Genomic DNA, 16,916 nt, shown 5'->3' on the forward strand with positions numbered 1-16,916 from the left:
AGATACTGGACACCATATGAAAGGTCCATCTCCATTCCTCAATATAATGTCATGTTCCCAACAAATGAGGAGGAGATACTGGACTCCATATGAAAGGTCCATCTCCATTCCTCAATATAACATCATGTTCCCAACAAATGAGGAGGAGATACTGGACACCATATGAAAGGTCCATCTCCATTCCTCAATATAATGTCATGTTCCCAACAAATGAGGAGGAGATACTGGACACCATATGAAAGGTCCATCTCCATTCCCCAATGTAACGTCATGTTCCCAACAAATGAGGAGGAGATACTGGACACCATATGAAAGGTCCATCTCCATTCCTCAATATAACGTCATGTTCCCAACAAATGAGGAGGAGATACTGGACACCATATGGAAGGTCCATCTCCATTCCTCCAATATAACGTCATGTTCCCAACAAATGAGGAGGAGATACTGGACACCATATGAAAGGTCCATCTCCATTCCTCAATATAACGTCATGTTCCCAACAAATGAGGAGGAGATACTGGACACCATATGAAAGGTCCATCTCCATTCCCCAATATAACGTCATGTTCCCAACAAATGAGGAGGAGATACTGGACACCATATGAAAGGTCCATCTCCATTCCTCCAATATAACGTCATGTTCCCAACAAATGAGGAGGAGATACTGGACACCATATGAAAGGTCCATCTCCATTCCTCAATATAACGTCATGTTCCCAACAAATGAGGAGGAGATACTGGACACCATATGAAAGGTCCATCTCCATTCCTCCAATATAACGTCATGTTCCCAACAAATGAGGAGGAGATACTGGACACCATATGAAAGGTCCATCTCCATTCCTCAATATAACGTCATGTTCCCAACAAATGAGGAGGAGATACTGGACATCATATGAAAGGTCCATCTCCATTCCTCAATATAACGTCATGTTCCCAACAAATGAGGAGGAGATACTGGACACCATATGAAAGATCCATCTCCATTCCTCAATATAACGTCATGTTCCCAACAAATGAGGAGGAGATACTGGACATCATATGAAAGGTCCATCTCCATTCCTCCAATATAACGTCATGTTCCCAACAAATGAGGAGGAGATACTGGACACCATATGAAAGGTCCATCTCCATTCCTCAATATAACGTCATGTTCCCAACAAATGAGGAGGAGATACTGGACACCATATGAAAGGTCCATCTCCATTCCTCAATATAACGTCATGTTCCCAACAAATGAGGAGGAGATACTGGACACCATATGAAAGGTCCATCTCCATTCCTCAATATAACGTCATGTTCCCAACAAATGAGGAGGAGATACTGGACACCATATGAAAGGTCCATCTCCATTCCTCCAATATAACGTCATGTTCCCAACAAATGAGGAGGAGATACTGGACACCATATGAAAGATCCATCTCCATTCCTCAATATAACGTCATGTTCCCAACAAATGAGGAGGAGATACTGGACACCATATGAAAGGTCCATCTCCATTCCTCAATATAATGTCATGTTCCCAACAAATGAGGAGGAGATACTGGACACCATATGAAAGGTCCATCTCCATTCCTCAATATAACGTCATGTTCCCAACAAATGAGGAGGAGATACTGGACACCATATGAAAGGTCCATCTCCATTCCTCAATATAACGTCATGTTCCCAACAAATGAGGAGGAGATACTGGACACCATATGAAAGGTCCATCTCCATTCCTCAATATAACGTCATGTTCCCAACAAATGAGGAGGAGATACTGGACACCATATGAAAGATCCATCTCCATTCCTCAATATAACGTCATGTTCCCAGCAAATGAGGAGGAGATACTGGACATCATATGAAAGGTCCATCTCCATTCCTCCAATATAACGTCATGTTCCCAACAAATGAGGAGGAGATACTGGACACCATATGAAAGGTCCATCTCCATTCCTCAATATAACGTCATGTTCCCAACAAATGAGGAGGAGATACTGGACACCATATGAAAGGTCCATCTCCATTCCTCAATATAACGTCATGTTCCCAACAAATGAGGAGGAGATACTGGACACCATATGAAAGGTCCATCTCCATTCCTCCAATATAACGTCATGTTCCCAACAAATGAGGAGGAGATACTGGACACCATATGAAAGGTCCATCTCCATTCCTCAATATAACGTCATGTTCCCAACAAATGAGGAGGAGATACTGGACACCATATGAAAGGTCCATCTCCATTCCTCCAATATAACGTCATGTTCCCAACAAATGAGGAGGAGATACTGGACACCATATGAAAGATCCATCTCCATTCCTCAATATAACGTCATGTTCCCAACAAATGAGGAGGAGATACTGGACACCATATGAAAGGTCCATCTCCATTCCTCCAATATAACGTCATGTTCCCAACAAATGAGGAGGAGATACTGGACATCATATGAAAGGTCCATCTCCATTCCTCAATATAACGTCATGTTCCCAACAAATAAGGAGGAGATACTGGACACCATATGAAAGGTCCATCTCCATTCCTCCAATATAACGTCATGTTCCCAACAAATGAGGAGGAGATACTGGACACCATATGAAAGGTCCATCTCCATTCCTCAATATAACGTCATGTTCCCAACAAATGAGGAGGAGATACTGGACACCATATGAAAGGTCCATCTCCATTCCTCAATATAACGTCATGTTCCCAACAAATGAGGAGGAGATACTGGACATCATATGAAAGGTCCATCTCCATTCCTCAATATAACGTCATGTTCCCAACAAATGAGGAGGAGATACTGGACATCATATGAAAGGTCCATCTCCATTCATCAATATAACGTCATGTTCCCAACAAATGAGGAGGAGATACTGGACACCATATGAAAGGTCCATCTCCATTCCTCAATATAACGTCATGTTCCCAACAAATGAGGAGGAGATACTGGACACCATATGAAAGGTCCATCTCCATTCCTCAATATAACGTCATGTTCCCAACAAATGAGGAGGAGATACTGGACACCATATGAAAGGTCCATCTCCATTCCTCAATATAACGTCATGTTTCCAACAAATGAGGAGGAGATACTGGACACCATATGAAAGGTCCATCTCCATTCCTCAATATAACGTCATGTTCCCAACAAATGAGGAGGAGATACTGGACACCATATGAAAGGTCCATCTCCATTCCTCAATATAACGTCATGTTCCCAACAAATGAGGAGGAGATACTGGACACCATATGAAAGGTCCATCTCCATTCCTCAATATAACGTCATGTTCCCAACAAATGAGGAGGAGATACTGGACACCATATGAAAGGTCCATCTCCATTCCTCAATATACAGATGAGCAGGAGGTAGATGAACGATGTAATGATGAAGTTTCTCTCTCACAGATGGATGTGATGTTGGGAATTCCTCGGAAGGTCTCCAGAATGTCGGAGAAGATGATGGAGTCACAACAGATCCTCGGCCAGTAAAGTCTTATTTGTGTTCGGAATGCGGTCAAAGTTTTAAACGGAAAGATCATCTGCGAAGACACATGAGAATTCACACCGGGGAGACTTTTCCCTGTGAAGAGTGCGGGAAACGTTTTTTGCGGAAAGATAAGCTCACGTCACACCTGAGAATCCACACCGGAGAAAAGTTGCCGACTTGTACAGAGTGCGGGAAATGCTTTTCGCAGAAAGAGAGCCTCACCACACACCTGAGACTCCACACCGGAGAGAAGCCGTTTTCCTGTCCAGACTGCGGGAAACGCTTCAATCAGAAAAGCAATCTTTGGAGCCATCAGAAAATTCACTTAGAGTGCGGAAAACCTTTTGTTAATACATCTGAACATACCGTACATCAGGGAGCCCACACCAGAAAGCTGTTTCCGTGCTCAGAGTGTGGGAAACTGTTAATAAGTAAATCCCACCTTATTGTGCACCAGAGGAGCCACACCGGTGAGAGGCCCTTCTCCTGCTCCCAATGCCAGAAATCCTTCAGAACAAAGTCAGAACTTACCTTCCACCAGAGAAGCCACAGCAGCGAGATGCCATTTTCATGCTCAGAGTGTGGGAAAGGTTTCGTACGACAGGGGAATTTAATTGAACACATGAAAGTGCACACTGGGGAGAAGGCGTTCTCCTGTCCCGAGTGCGGGAAATTGTACAGGCGGAAACATCAACTTGTTGTTCACTTAAGGAGTCACACGGGCGAACGTCCTTTCCAATGTTTGGAGTGCGGGAAAGGTTTTGTGCTGAAAACTCGGCTCCGTAAACACCAGAGAACTCACACGGGCGAGCGACCGTTCTCCTGCTCAGAGTGCAGGAAGTGTTACCGAAGGAAGGAGGACCTCGTTATACACCTCAGGGGTCACACGGGCGAGAGACCCTTTTCATGTTCAGAGTGCGGGAAAGGTTTCACTTATAAAGTAAAGCTTCTCAGACACCAGAAGAGTCACATAAGTCCGCACCCTCTCTCCTGTCCTTAGTGTGGAAAGTTCTAAAGAGGGACCTCTGTTCCAATGACGAGGATGGGTTTTCCCATCGTATAGGGGGGTTTCCTATGTCTATGAGGCAGGAAATGGGGGGATAACTTCCACAGGGGGAGATGGAGAGCAATAAACCTACAACAGAGGTTCTAACCCATCCAAAAAAAAGTTGTCTGGAGTTCCACATAAAAAGCTCTTCATATTGCGTGGACAAGGGTTAGAAAGGTCAATTCTTCAGCTGATTTGTTATTTAGCAATAAGGAAAAAGGTGAAAGTCCCGAGTGCCGCACATCACACAAACCCATGTAAGAGAACGTAGAGCAGCCTCAGCCCAGATTCCACTCAAGCCACGACCTCCGACGCGTTTTGTCCCGTCCATGGGGCTTAGTCATGGAGATGAAGATTCCACAGACAGGGGGAATAAATGCACCATCGGCTGTCGCTTTATTAAGAGAGGGATACATTTTAGCCAAAGAGACGCGGCTGATGGTGCATTTATTCCCCCCCTGTCTGTGGGATCTTCATCTCCATGTCTAAGCCCCATGGACGGGACGAAACGCGCTTGGGTGGAATCTGGCCTGAGGCTGCTCTAATTCCTCTTACATGGGTTTGTGTGATGTGCGGGACCTGGGACTTACACTTTTTTTCCTTACTGATAAATAATAAATCAGCTAAAGAAGATTTGACCTTTCTAACCCTTGTCCAGGCACTATGAAGAGCTTTTTACGTGGAACTCCATACAATTGTTTGTGGGGGATGGGTTAGAACCTCTGTTGGTGTTGGTATTGCTCTCCATCCCCCCCCTGTGGAGGTTATTCCCCCATTTCCTGCCTCATAGACATAGGAAACCCCCCTATACGATGGGAAAACCCATCCTAGCCATGAAGATTCCACGGACAGGGGGTAATAAATGCACCATCGGCTGCCACGTAATTAAGAGTCTCTCTTTTGTATCTCTCTCTTAATTAAGTGACAGCTGATGGTGCATTTCTTCCTCCTGTCCATGGAATCTTCATCTCAATGACTAAGCCCCGTGGACGGGATGAAACGCGTTTGGGTGGTCATCAATGACTAAGCCCCGTGGACGGGACGAAACGCGTTTGGATGGTCATGGCTTGGGTGTAATCTGGGGCCGAAGGCTGGCTCTTACTTGTCATACATGGGTTTTGTGTGATGTGCGGCAACCAGGACTTTCACTTTTCCCTTCACTGGCTCCGGCTTTCCACCGTCCGTTATGAATAAAGCTGTTTTATGGACAACTCGGCTTCATCCGGTCTCTTCAGTAAAAATATTTATATAACGTCTTTTGTGTTTTTATTTCAAGTTATACAGTCTTGGGGATCGATGTTTAAAAAAAAATGACTGTGTGAGAAGATGGATCGTATCAGAAGGTCACCCGGGGCTTCCAACGTTGTGATTGACGTTGGAGCTGATCGATGTGAATGGTGTTGGATTTACATTGGTGGGGGGAGGAGGGGCGTCATGGTATAGTTTCCTTATTTTCTTTTAATAAATGACTTTTTCTACATTTTGAGTGAGTAGCTTATTCATTCACATGGAGTGAGCCAAATATCTGGGGGCTTCCAGATTCTGATACACCCCTCCTCCACCGACCTCCATATCCTCCGGCCCAGAGGTATGGAGATGAGGCCGTTGTCCCCACCAACATGGGAACAGGACACCTTACCCCCCGTGGGGGGCTTCACTCCTTTCTGTCAGTGTTGAGGACATGTGGCCTGGTAAAGTTCAGCACTAGGGGGGTCCCCTTGCTGGTCCCATAATTCCCTTGCTTGTCTGGATAAGGGTCTGCCATGTTTTTTCTCGGGGGGACCCTACTTTTTTTTTTGCATGGTGTCCCTCTCAAAATTCATACCTGGAATAAGGGTCTGCTACAGATTTTGAGGGGGACTCCATGCCATTTTTTTTAAAAGCAGAAGTAAACCCACCCATAAAACAAATGTGCCAGAAATTTAACACTCCCATTGGTTGTGCTCTCGCATCATGGCAGTTGTAGGTTAAACAGAGGCCAAGATGGCGGCTTCCTTGGCTGAAAACGAGAGGAGGGTTTATATTTCCACTTTAAATGTCATGTGACCTGGAATGTTCCATGAGAAGGGTCCACACTTTCTGCCCCTTTTTCTGCATGCCTGGACAAAAGTCTGGTAGGGATTTTGAGGAGAATCCTGACAAAAAGAATTGAGCCCCCCCCCTCCTCCTCGCAATCTACATCAGTCCAGGATGCCCCCTGGCTGCTGAGGAGGAGGACAGCAAGTGTGCTCTTTCGTGTGTTGGCCTGCAGGATTTTGGGGTTCTGCTCAAAAACCATACTACGTCCTTATTTTAGAACTGGACCAGATCACTGAAGGGAATGTAGATCGTCTAGAGGTGGTTTTTAACCCCTTCAATGTCTGTTAAAGTGTGATGTTCAATCCCCACACAGGCCTGGGAGATTCGCCCATTGAGACAATGACACTAAACAGCAAAGTCTCTCCGAGCAAATCGAATCTTTATTCTTTGGTGTGAATATTATAAAGGGGGGCTTTCAGAAAGTACCGCCCCTTTGAACGTGTCATACAGATTATCCAATCATATACAAGTGCAGCCTACAGTAAAAAAAGTGAAACCAGCGATTCCTCAAAATCGTGTGCTTTCCAAGAAACGAAACAACTGAAAGAAGATAACAGCAACATGAGAATAACGAAACTAGATTAGCAAAACTTGAGCATGTCGTCTATTTGTGAATTGGATGTTAGAGAGACACAAAATGGAAACCGATTTTCTTAACCACTTGCTTACTGGGCACTTAAACCCCCCTCCTGCCCAGACCAATTTTCAGCTTTCAGCGCTGATGCACTTTGAATGACAATTGCGCGGTCATACAACACTGTACCCAAATGAAATTTTTATCATTTTTTTCCCACAAATAGAGCTTTCTTTTGGTGGTATTTAATTACAGCTCGGAGTTTTATTTTTTGCTAAACAAACAAAAAAAAAAAAAAATCATGTTTTGATAGTTTGTTATAAAATTTTGCAAACGGGTCATTTTTCTCCTTCATTGAAGTGCGCTGATTAGGCGGCACTGATAGGCTGCACTGGTGGGCACTGATGGGCTGCATTGGTGGGCACTGATGGGCTGCATTGGTGGGCACTGATAGGCTGCACTGGTGGGCACTGATAGGCATAGTTAAGGCGGCACTAATAGGCACAGATAAGGCGGCACCGATGGGCACAGATAAGGCGGCACTGATGGGCAAAGATGGGCACAGATAAGATGGCACGGATGGGTGGCACGGATGGGTGGCATGGATGGGCACTGATAGGTACCACTGATAGATGGGACTGATGGGCACTGATAGGTGGCACTGCTGGACACTGATGGGCGGCACTGCTGGGCACTGATGGGCGGCACTGGGGTGCAGCACCTTTGAGGCAGATTGTGGGCACTGTGGGTGGCACTGTTGGGTGGCACTGTGGGCACTGCTGGGTGGCACTGTGGGCACTGCTGGGTGGCACTATGGGCACTGCTGGGTGGCACTGACGGGGGGCACTTACTTTTTATTAGGGTGGCACTGCAGGGGGCAGGTTGCCACTGGCAGGGGGCAAGTGGGCGCTTGCATTGCTGGCTGTGATCGGGACTGATGTCCCGATCACGGCCGCCGGTGATCGGCTTTTTTTTTTCTCCTCGCGCTGTCAGCACAAGGAGGAATACTAGCCGATTACCGGCTCCGTTATGTCACCTGATCAGCTGTCATTGGCTGACAGCTGATCACGTGATAAGGGGTCGGGATCAACCCCTTGCACGGATCGGTGATCAGGCGAGTCTCATGGACTCTCATGGATTTCTATGCCAATTCCATCTTTATTTTGAAGATCTTTCTTGCATAACTTCCTTCCATTTTACGCTTTTTTTTTTTAAACCTTTCTAAACTTCACAGACATTCAATATTTTATTAGTTGTTTTGGCTTCAACTGAAATGCACTAAAAAAATAAAAAAAAAAGACAAACACAATAGCTACAATGAGGACGTTTGAAAAATAGAATACATGATGGCCGCAGTTCCTATGTTCTCCACAAGGTGGTGACCTCACTCCCAGGAAGTCCCAGTAATACCTACAGACAGGAAGTCTCTATGGAAGACAGGAAGTGATGTCAGCTGCAGGCAGGAAGTGACGTCACGTTACAAATAGGAAGTTCCGGGTGAGAGGCGAGTCGGGAGGAAGTATGAAGAGACAAAGCTGGAAGTTTCAGCTGAGGAGGTAATAAGATCTTATTTTCTATTTACACCCAGTAACCCCCCCGTCATGTCGTCCTCTTCCTCCATAGTCACTGTGACGTCTTTTATCTCCAGCAGATGATGATACACACATATATAGCGTGGAAATGCAGATTACCCCCTTCAGGGGCAGAAAGTAGCCTTGTGCACGACGGAAAACTCTGTTTCGGTTTCAGTCGTAAAATATATAATTTATTTCAGTTATATTCCTTATTTTAATTCTTTTTTTTTGGATAATTTGTTATTTCTGTAGAGTATAGAGATTCGTTATAACCAATCGATTCGTTTTATTGTTTCGTTTTTGGATATTTCTTTATGTGTGATAACAAATCGTAAATTCAGAAAATTTGACAGTAATCCGGCCCCCGACACAAAACCAATCAACTGATTGGACTAGAAAACTGTAACTGCATCCCGAATAATGAACGAATTTGAATTCAGTAAACTATCAATTCGTTATATTTTGCGGACGGATCAATTTCTTTCCAGTTGCCCGGCAATGGATTTAAAAACAACTTGATAGGTTTGAATTCTGATCATTCGTTATGCCGTTACGAATCGACCTGCTGTTTCGCTAGACCTTTAACGAATCATGACGAATTCATTCGTTAGAATTTATTTTCGTATTAGTTGAAATTTGTTATTTCTTTTTCCTTCGGATGTTCAGATGTGTCCAAAATATGCAAAATTTGGCCGAATTTCGATTCATTACCAAACGCATTGCACATGCCTAGTCAGAACATTCCCCCCACTTACGCTGCCGGAACATTCTCTTCGTTTTGAAGATAAATTCTAGTAATATGTTCCTCTAATACATAGACGATACGTAGACAAGACAATGACCATCCTGGCCATACATGGCCAACAATGACCATCCATGCCATACATGGCTTACAATGGCCATACATGGCCGACAATGGCCAACAATGGATATACATGGCCAACAATGGCCATACGTGGCCGACAATGACCATCCTGACCATACATGGCCGACAATGACCATCCTGGCCATACGTGGCCGACAATGACCATCCTGGCCATACGTGGCCGACAATGACCATCCTGGCCATACGTGGCCGACAATGACCATCCTGGCCATACATGGCCGACAATGACCATCCTGGCCATACATGGCCAACAATGACCATCCTGGCCATACATGGCTTACAATGGCCATACGTGGCCGACAAGTGCCAACAATGGCCATACATGGCCAACAAAGACCATCCTGACCATACATGGCCGACAATGACCATCCTGACCATACGTGGCCGACAATGACCATCCTGGCCATACGTGGCCGACAATGACCATCCTGACCATACGTGGCCGACAATGACCATCCTGGCCATACGTGGCCGACAATGACCATCCTGGCCATACGTGGCCGACAATGACCATCCTGGCCATACGTGGCCGACAATGACCATCCTGGCCATACGTGGCCGACAATGACCATCCTGACCATACCTGGCCTACAAAAGGCAGTCATTACACTACACCGGCAGCCAATGGGCAATCATTACACTATGCAGCCAACACAATGATAGAGTGCAGGGGTCAGGAGTATGGAGCCCCTTACATTGCTGGTCAAGAGGAAGAACACATTGCCCAGCCTCCCATGAAGAATATTTTCCATCATTGGTGCCAGACGGAGGAAAATTCTGAGGGAAGCTGAGGAACATCTCATGGGGGTACAGAGGCTGAAGGACTTTGGGGCCCCTGAGGGGGTAGTGTAGATGAAGGACTTTGGGCTCTTAATCGGGTTGGTGGGCAGCAGGGCTCTGAGGGAAGAGGGGGCTGTAGGGCTCAGGGGGACTCTAAGTCTATGATGGTCCTCCCAGCTGCACTTTTCAGACCTCCTTACAGAACTCCTAGCAGGAAAGGAAGGTGATCTTCACCTTCTTACCATCTTAGTAAAATTCTCCAACATACCAAATGTAATGAAGAAGGACAGTTCTTCACCCCTTGGTGGGCACTCGTATTTAGAGGAGGTCTGTTTGGGAAGAATTGCCTAATGGGTGGTCAGGGTTCAGTCCAATACCTTCCCATGACACAGAGTCTGGCAGTGCTCGGTGCTGGAATTCAGAGCTCCAGGAACCCACCACCACCCCGTACAATGTCCTGAATACTGTATATGTAGAAAAAACGAAACAGTCCAGACTAAATGTGTTCCCATGGAGGTAGTCGTTCTTCAATGTACAGCAACCCTCCTATTACCCCCCCCCCCCCCCCCTCCCCACATCCACATCCTATTATTGTGTGACCAATACCATCCAAATAATTCTTACCTTCATTTCCCAAAGTTATCCGTCTACAAGGAGACCTGTATAGATCACATGACGGCACCAATGAGGATGGAGGAGGACCGGAGTCACATGACTGAGAAGATACTAAACCTCACCCTGGAGATCATCTACCTGCTGACCGGAGAGGTGAGGAGGATTCTGGGAGGTCACATGACATCACTCTTATCTCTATTAATAAAACACAGACCTGACCGGAGAGGTGAGGAGGATTCTGGGAGGTCACATGACATCACTCTTATCTCTATTAATAAAACACAGACCTGACCGGAGAGGTGAGGAGGATTCTGGGAGGTCACATGACATCACTCTTATCTCTATTAATAAAACACAGACCTGACCGGAGAGGTGAGGAGGATTCTGGGAGGTCACATGACATCACTCTTATCTCTATTAATAAAACACAGACCTGACCGGAGAGGTGAGGGGGATTCTGGGAGGTCACATGACATCACTCTTATCTCTATTAATAAAACACAGACCTGACCGGAGAGGTGAGGAGGATTCTGGGAGGTCACATGACATCACTCTTATCTCTATTAATAAAACACAGACCTGACCGGAGAGGTGAGGAGGATTCTGGGAGGTCACATGACATCACTCTGGTCTAGTGTGGTCAGTAGTCCATGTTCTTCTTGTAGATGATGTCAGATGATTGATGTCGGTTTATCTTTCTCCTGATCTGTAGGATTATGTTGTAGTGAAGAAGTCTAGTGGGGAGCCAATCTCAGGAGGATGGAGCAGGACCCAGAGCCCCACCATGGTGCCTCCCCCTCCTCCTCCCATACCTGAGAGGAACAAAGAGCAGAAGATCCTGGAACTGACCAATAAGATCACAGAGCTGCTGACAGGAGAGGTGAGGAGGATTCTGGGAATTGTGGGACATTATCCAGTAACAGACAAGGGATGTGTCTGGATGGTGACTGTATCATTGTGTGTGTCAGGTTCCTATAAGGTGTCAGGATGTCACTGTCTATTTCTCCATGGAGGAGTGGGAGTATTTAGAAGGACACAAGGATCTCTACAAGGACGTCATGATGGAGAATCAGCAGACTTTGAGTTTTGTGAAAATTGTGGGCAAGAAAAAGATGTTGAGCCTCACCCTGGAGATCCTCAGCCTGCTGACTGGAGAGGTGAGTGTGATAAAGGACTTTGTTGTACACTGGGATGTAAATATTGCAGATTCACATCCTAAAAAAAGGATGTGCCCATTAGACAGGTTTGCTTTAATCCCCCCCACCCCAGAATATACTGATCTCTCTTCATGTCCGCCATTAAATCTTGATGTATTCTCTACCCCCGTCACCTCCAACATTCCTGCTCCACCTCTACTCCCATTACCCTCCCAACCCTTAACACCTGACCATACAGGCTCACTTCTATTGTATAACACAGGACTGCGAATTAGTAATGAAATTTTCTACCGGAGATGAGACAATCAGGAGACATCACCAAACCTCTACAAGATGGGGGAGAGGCCAGAACCCCATCACCATCCCCCCACCTCCATCCCCCATACCTGAGAGGAGCAAAGAGCAGAAGATGCTGGAACTGACCTCCATGATGGTCCATCTGCTGACAGGAGAGGTGAGGAGGATTCTGGGAATTGTGGGACATTATCCAGTAACAGACAAGGGATGTGTCTGGATGGTGACTGTATCATTGTGTGTGTCAGGTTCCTATAAGGTGTCAGGATGTCACTGTCTATTTCTCCATGGAGGAGTGGGAGTATTTAGAAGGACACAAGGATCTCTACAAGGACGTCATGATGGCCAATCAGCCGCCCCTCACATCACCGGGTAAGAGGAGACTTTATTGTAAAGGAGAGAGCAGTACGGAGGCTCCACCTAGATCCCCCATCATCTGATAAACACATAGAAACAATGTATTCAGTCAGTGTGTGTGTTTCCTACAGATGGATCCAGTAATGGGAACCCACCAGAGAGATGTCCCCGTCCTCTGTATTCCCGGGATTCCACACAGGAAGATCACACCATCCCCCACCATCATCAGGTAGATGAGGAACAATCACTGATAGTATCATTAGGATCTGTACATTATCTGCATTGTTACCATTCATGTCATTTTTATTATATATTCAGAGTGGAAACCTGAGAGATCCTAAAGTTGAGGTTAAAGAAGAGATAAAAGTGGAGGATGAGGAGGATGGAGCAATGGAGAAAATGCACAAAGATCTGTACCAGGACACCATGGTGGAGTCATCCAGATACAGGAATCCACCAGAGAGATGTCCCCGTCCTCTGTATTCCCGGGATTCCACACAGGAAGATCACACCATCCCCCACCATCATCAGGTAGTTGAGGAGCAATCATTGGTGGGAAAGGTTCATACTAAAGCTATTTCGTTACAATGAATGTTTAATTATATATTTTTAGGGTGGAAACCTGGAGGATAATAATATTGTTGTTAAAGAAGAGTATAAAGAGGAGGATGAGGAGTATGGAGTGATGGAGGAGTTTTCAGAAGGACACAAGGATAAGATGGAGCCACCAAATACCAGGAACCCACCAGAGAGATGTCCCCGTCCTCTGTATTCCCGGGAATCCACACAGGAAGGTCACACCATCCCCCACTGTTACAAGGTTGGTGGGATGGAGCATCTAGAACATGGACTGGTGGAGATGTGTGGATTTTGTAGATAAGTTTATATCTTACAGATGATATTTTCTCTCATTTTCTTGGTTTAGAGTGGAGATCCAATGGATATAGAATTTGAGGTGAAATCAGAAGAAGAAGAGAGGTATGTGAGGGATGATCAGCAGTCTATGGAGGAGGATGGAATAACGGGGACATTTATAGAGGAGGACACTCCTACAGAGATCAGCACAGGTGGGTCATTAACACTAAATCCATTCCTCCACCCATACTGCTCACTGATTGGTCCAGAGTAGGGCGGGGGCTGGGTGATATCAGCCTGTAATCCCCTGGTCACTTTCCTGAGCTGTGTTCCCCGTCCTGTATTCCTGGATTTCTCTCCGATAATCTTCCTTTTTCCGTGTCCAACAATCACCTTTTTCTTTTGTTCTTTATATTTTTTTTAGTACATCGATGGAAAGTCAAGAAGACCTCGGAGGACGGCCTTTGTTTGTCTGCAAACTTCAAAATAGAAAATAGGGATTTCCCACTAAATTGTCCAGGAGAAGCTCCGGCCACCTCCCGATATTGTCCAGGAGAAGCTCCGGCCACCTCCCGATATTGTCCAGGAGAAGCTCCGGCCACCTCCCGATATTGTCCAGGAGAAGCTCCGGCCACCTCCCGATATTGTCCAGGAGAAGCTCCGGCCTCTTCCCGATATTGTCCAGGAGAAGCTCCGGCCACCTCCCGATATTGTCCAGGAGAAGCTCCGGCCTCCTCAGAAACCTGTCCAGGAGAAATCCCATCTGGGCTGCCCTGCTCCACTTATCCGTATTCTGTGAGCAGTGGGGCCGTCCTAACAGAGAAGAAGTTTCCCTGTCCCGAGTGCGGGAAGCTTTTTAGTTTCAAATCCAGTCTACACGTGCATAAAAAATCTCACATGGAGGAGAAGCCGTATTCCTGCTGCGAGTGCGGGAAAGGCTTCCTACGTAAAACAGACCTGGTTAAACACGAGAGGGCTCACGCGGGGGAGAAGTTGCACCCATGCTCTGAGTGTGGGAAATGCTTTTCATACGAGTCCCATCTGTCCAGACATCAGAGATCCCACACCGGCGAGAAGCCGTATTCCTGTTCTGAGTGTGGGAAATGTTTTCTATATCAAGCGAGTCTCACTAAACATTGGAGGTCTCACACGGGGGAGAAGCCGTATTCCTGCCCTGAGTGCGGGAAGCGCTTTTCAGACGCCTCCTATCTTCAGCTGCATCAGAAAGCTCACAGCGGGGAGAAGCCGTATTCCTGCGCCGAGTGCGGGAAAGGTTATCTGCTGAAATCCCAGTACATCAGACATCAGCTGTATCACTCCGGCACCAAGCCGTATTCCTGCGCTGAGTGCGGGCAGAGTTACCTGGATAAGGCCACGCTTCTCACGCATCAGAGGTCCCACACGGGGGAGAAACCGTATTCCTGTCCAGAGTGCGGGAAATGTTTTTCAGACAGGACCTATCTCTACAAACATAGGAAGTTCCACACGGGGGAGAAGCCGTTTTCCTGTTCCGAGTGCGGGAGAAGCTTTACGCAGAAATTAGAACTCATCAGGCATCAGATGACTCACACGGGGGAGAAGCCGTTTTGCTGTTCGGAGTGCGGGAAATGCTTTTCACGGAAGTGCAATCTTACCGTACATAAGAGATCCCACTCAACCCAACCCATGTCTTCAAAATGACTTTAATGAAGTCATTTTGAACTTTATTTATTTACGTGGGATGCGCGGGGGAGGAGCGCACCTCAGCTTCGACCTCAAACACAGGGCTGATCTTCGTATTGGAAGGACATCCGAGATCACCGAAGCCACCAATGAAGTGCCGCCCATTGATAATGAATGATAAATAATGTAGCGCCGAAAGATAAACATGCAATATGTATATGCACATAAATAATGCGTGATATAAATCATATACAAATGAAATGTGACAAAGTCCAAATGGGTATAAAAGTCCTAAAAAGGACCTGTGTGAGTCCCAAATAGTGGCTAATCAGGGATGGAGGACACTAGCACGGTCCGGCATAGAGAGCATCAGAGATGGTACACCTTCAACTGAAAAAGGGAAGTATATCTACTGTGGCAGCAGGCAGGTAAAATCACCTGGTTGTATCCAGGATGGAAAATATGTATGCCCTAGATTCAGGATTTATGCGGACTTGTACAACTAGAGGGGAGTGCTGGGAGTCCTATAGGGGAAGAGTTAATGAGCCCAGCTGAAGTAAGTGGGCTCATTAAGACCTCTACAAAAAACCCCATCATGCATAGGGAGATGCTCCATCCTGGAACCAGTTTTGTGTGTATAGACTGGGGAGTGTGATACCTGTTCTGTGGGGTGAGTTAACGCCTGTGTGGCAAACCCCTACAACAGAGACAAGGACTGGTGCGGCACAAGGCTTTATGTCCCGGGTTATGAAAGAACTATCCAGTTGTGAAGTGACACAATTGCGTACATCTGTGTATCACCCCCAAACAGATGGGTTGGTTGAAAGATTCAACAAAACCCTAAAACAAATGTTAAAGAAGGTGGTGGATAGAGATGGAAAGAATTGGGACTGTCTAATACCCTATCTGATGTTTGCCATTAGGGAGGTACCCCAATCCTCTACGGGTTTCTCACCCTTCGAGTTGCTCTATGGGAGACACCCAAGAGGGCTGCTGGATATCGCCAAGGAAACTTGGGAAAATGAGAGTTCTCCTCACAGGAGTGTGATTGAGCATGTCGCCCTGATGCAGGATAGAATCGCACAGGTAATGCCAATTGTAAAGGAACATTTGACCCAAGCGCAGTTAGCACAGCAGAGAGTGTACAACCGTGGGGCCAAGACCCGTACTTTTTCCCCGGGGGATAGGGTCTTGGTGCTAGTCCCTACGGTTGAAAGCAAATTTCTGGCCAAATGGCAAGGTCCATATGAAGTAATTGAAAAAATTAGTGAGGTGAACTACAGGGTTAGACAGCCAGGAAGGCGAAAGCCGGAGCAGATCTATCACGTCAATCTGCTGAAAGCCTGGAGGGATAGGGAATCCCTAGTCGCAGAGACTTTGTCACAAGCCCAGCCTGATTGCTTAGTTCCTGAGGTTGGAATAGCAGTCACCTTATCGAAACCCCAACAACAGGAGGTTAAAGAGTTTGTACTTCGTAACAAAGAGATTTTCTCTGAGCTGCTGGGACAAACATCTGGCGTAGAGCATGACATTATCACCCCGCCAGGAGAAAGGGTAAA

General features: G+C 46.2%; 2 protein-coding genes across 2 annotated transcripts in view; both read left to right on the plus strand.

Moving 5' to 3' along the window:
- LOC143955421 (uncharacterized) overlaps window positions 1-4,584 on the plus strand; it is a 79,265-nt gene extending 74,681 nt beyond the window's left edge. Inside the window, exon 15 of the mRNA XM_077465471.1 lies at window positions 3,395-4,584. Coding sequence (XP_077321597.1) covers window positions 3,395-4,476 — 1,082 coding nt within the window. The 3' untranslated portion in view covers window positions 4,477-4,584. The remainder of the gene's footprint in view (window positions 1-3,394) is intronic.
- A 4,037-nt stretch (window positions 4,585-8,621) lies between these two features.
- Window positions 8,622-16,916, plus strand: part of LOC143955422 (uncharacterized) — a 178,942-nt gene continuing 170,647 nt past the window's right edge. Inside the window, exons 1-6 of the mRNA XM_077465472.1 lie at window positions 8,622-8,733; window positions 11,057-11,185; window positions 11,745-11,912; window positions 12,001-12,189; window positions 12,452-12,643; window positions 12,732-12,855. Of these exons, the coding sequence (XP_077321598.1) occupies window positions 11,090-11,185; window positions 11,745-11,912; window positions 12,001-12,189; window positions 12,452-12,643; window positions 12,732-12,855 (769 nt within the window). The 5' untranslated portion in view covers window positions 8,622-8,733; window positions 11,057-11,089. The remainder of the gene's footprint in view (window positions 8,734-11,056; window positions 11,186-11,744; window positions 11,913-12,000; window positions 12,190-12,451; window positions 12,644-12,731; window positions 12,856-16,916) is intronic.

This window comes from Lithobates pipiens, unplaced genomic scaffold (assembly GCF_037356315.1).
Source record: "Lithobates pipiens isolate NorthernLeopardFrog02 unplaced genomic scaffold, aLitPip1_a1.2 Scaffold_35, whole genome shotgun sequence".
NCBI lineage: Eukaryota > Metazoa > Chordata > Amphibia > Anura > Ranidae > Lithobates > Lithobates pipiens.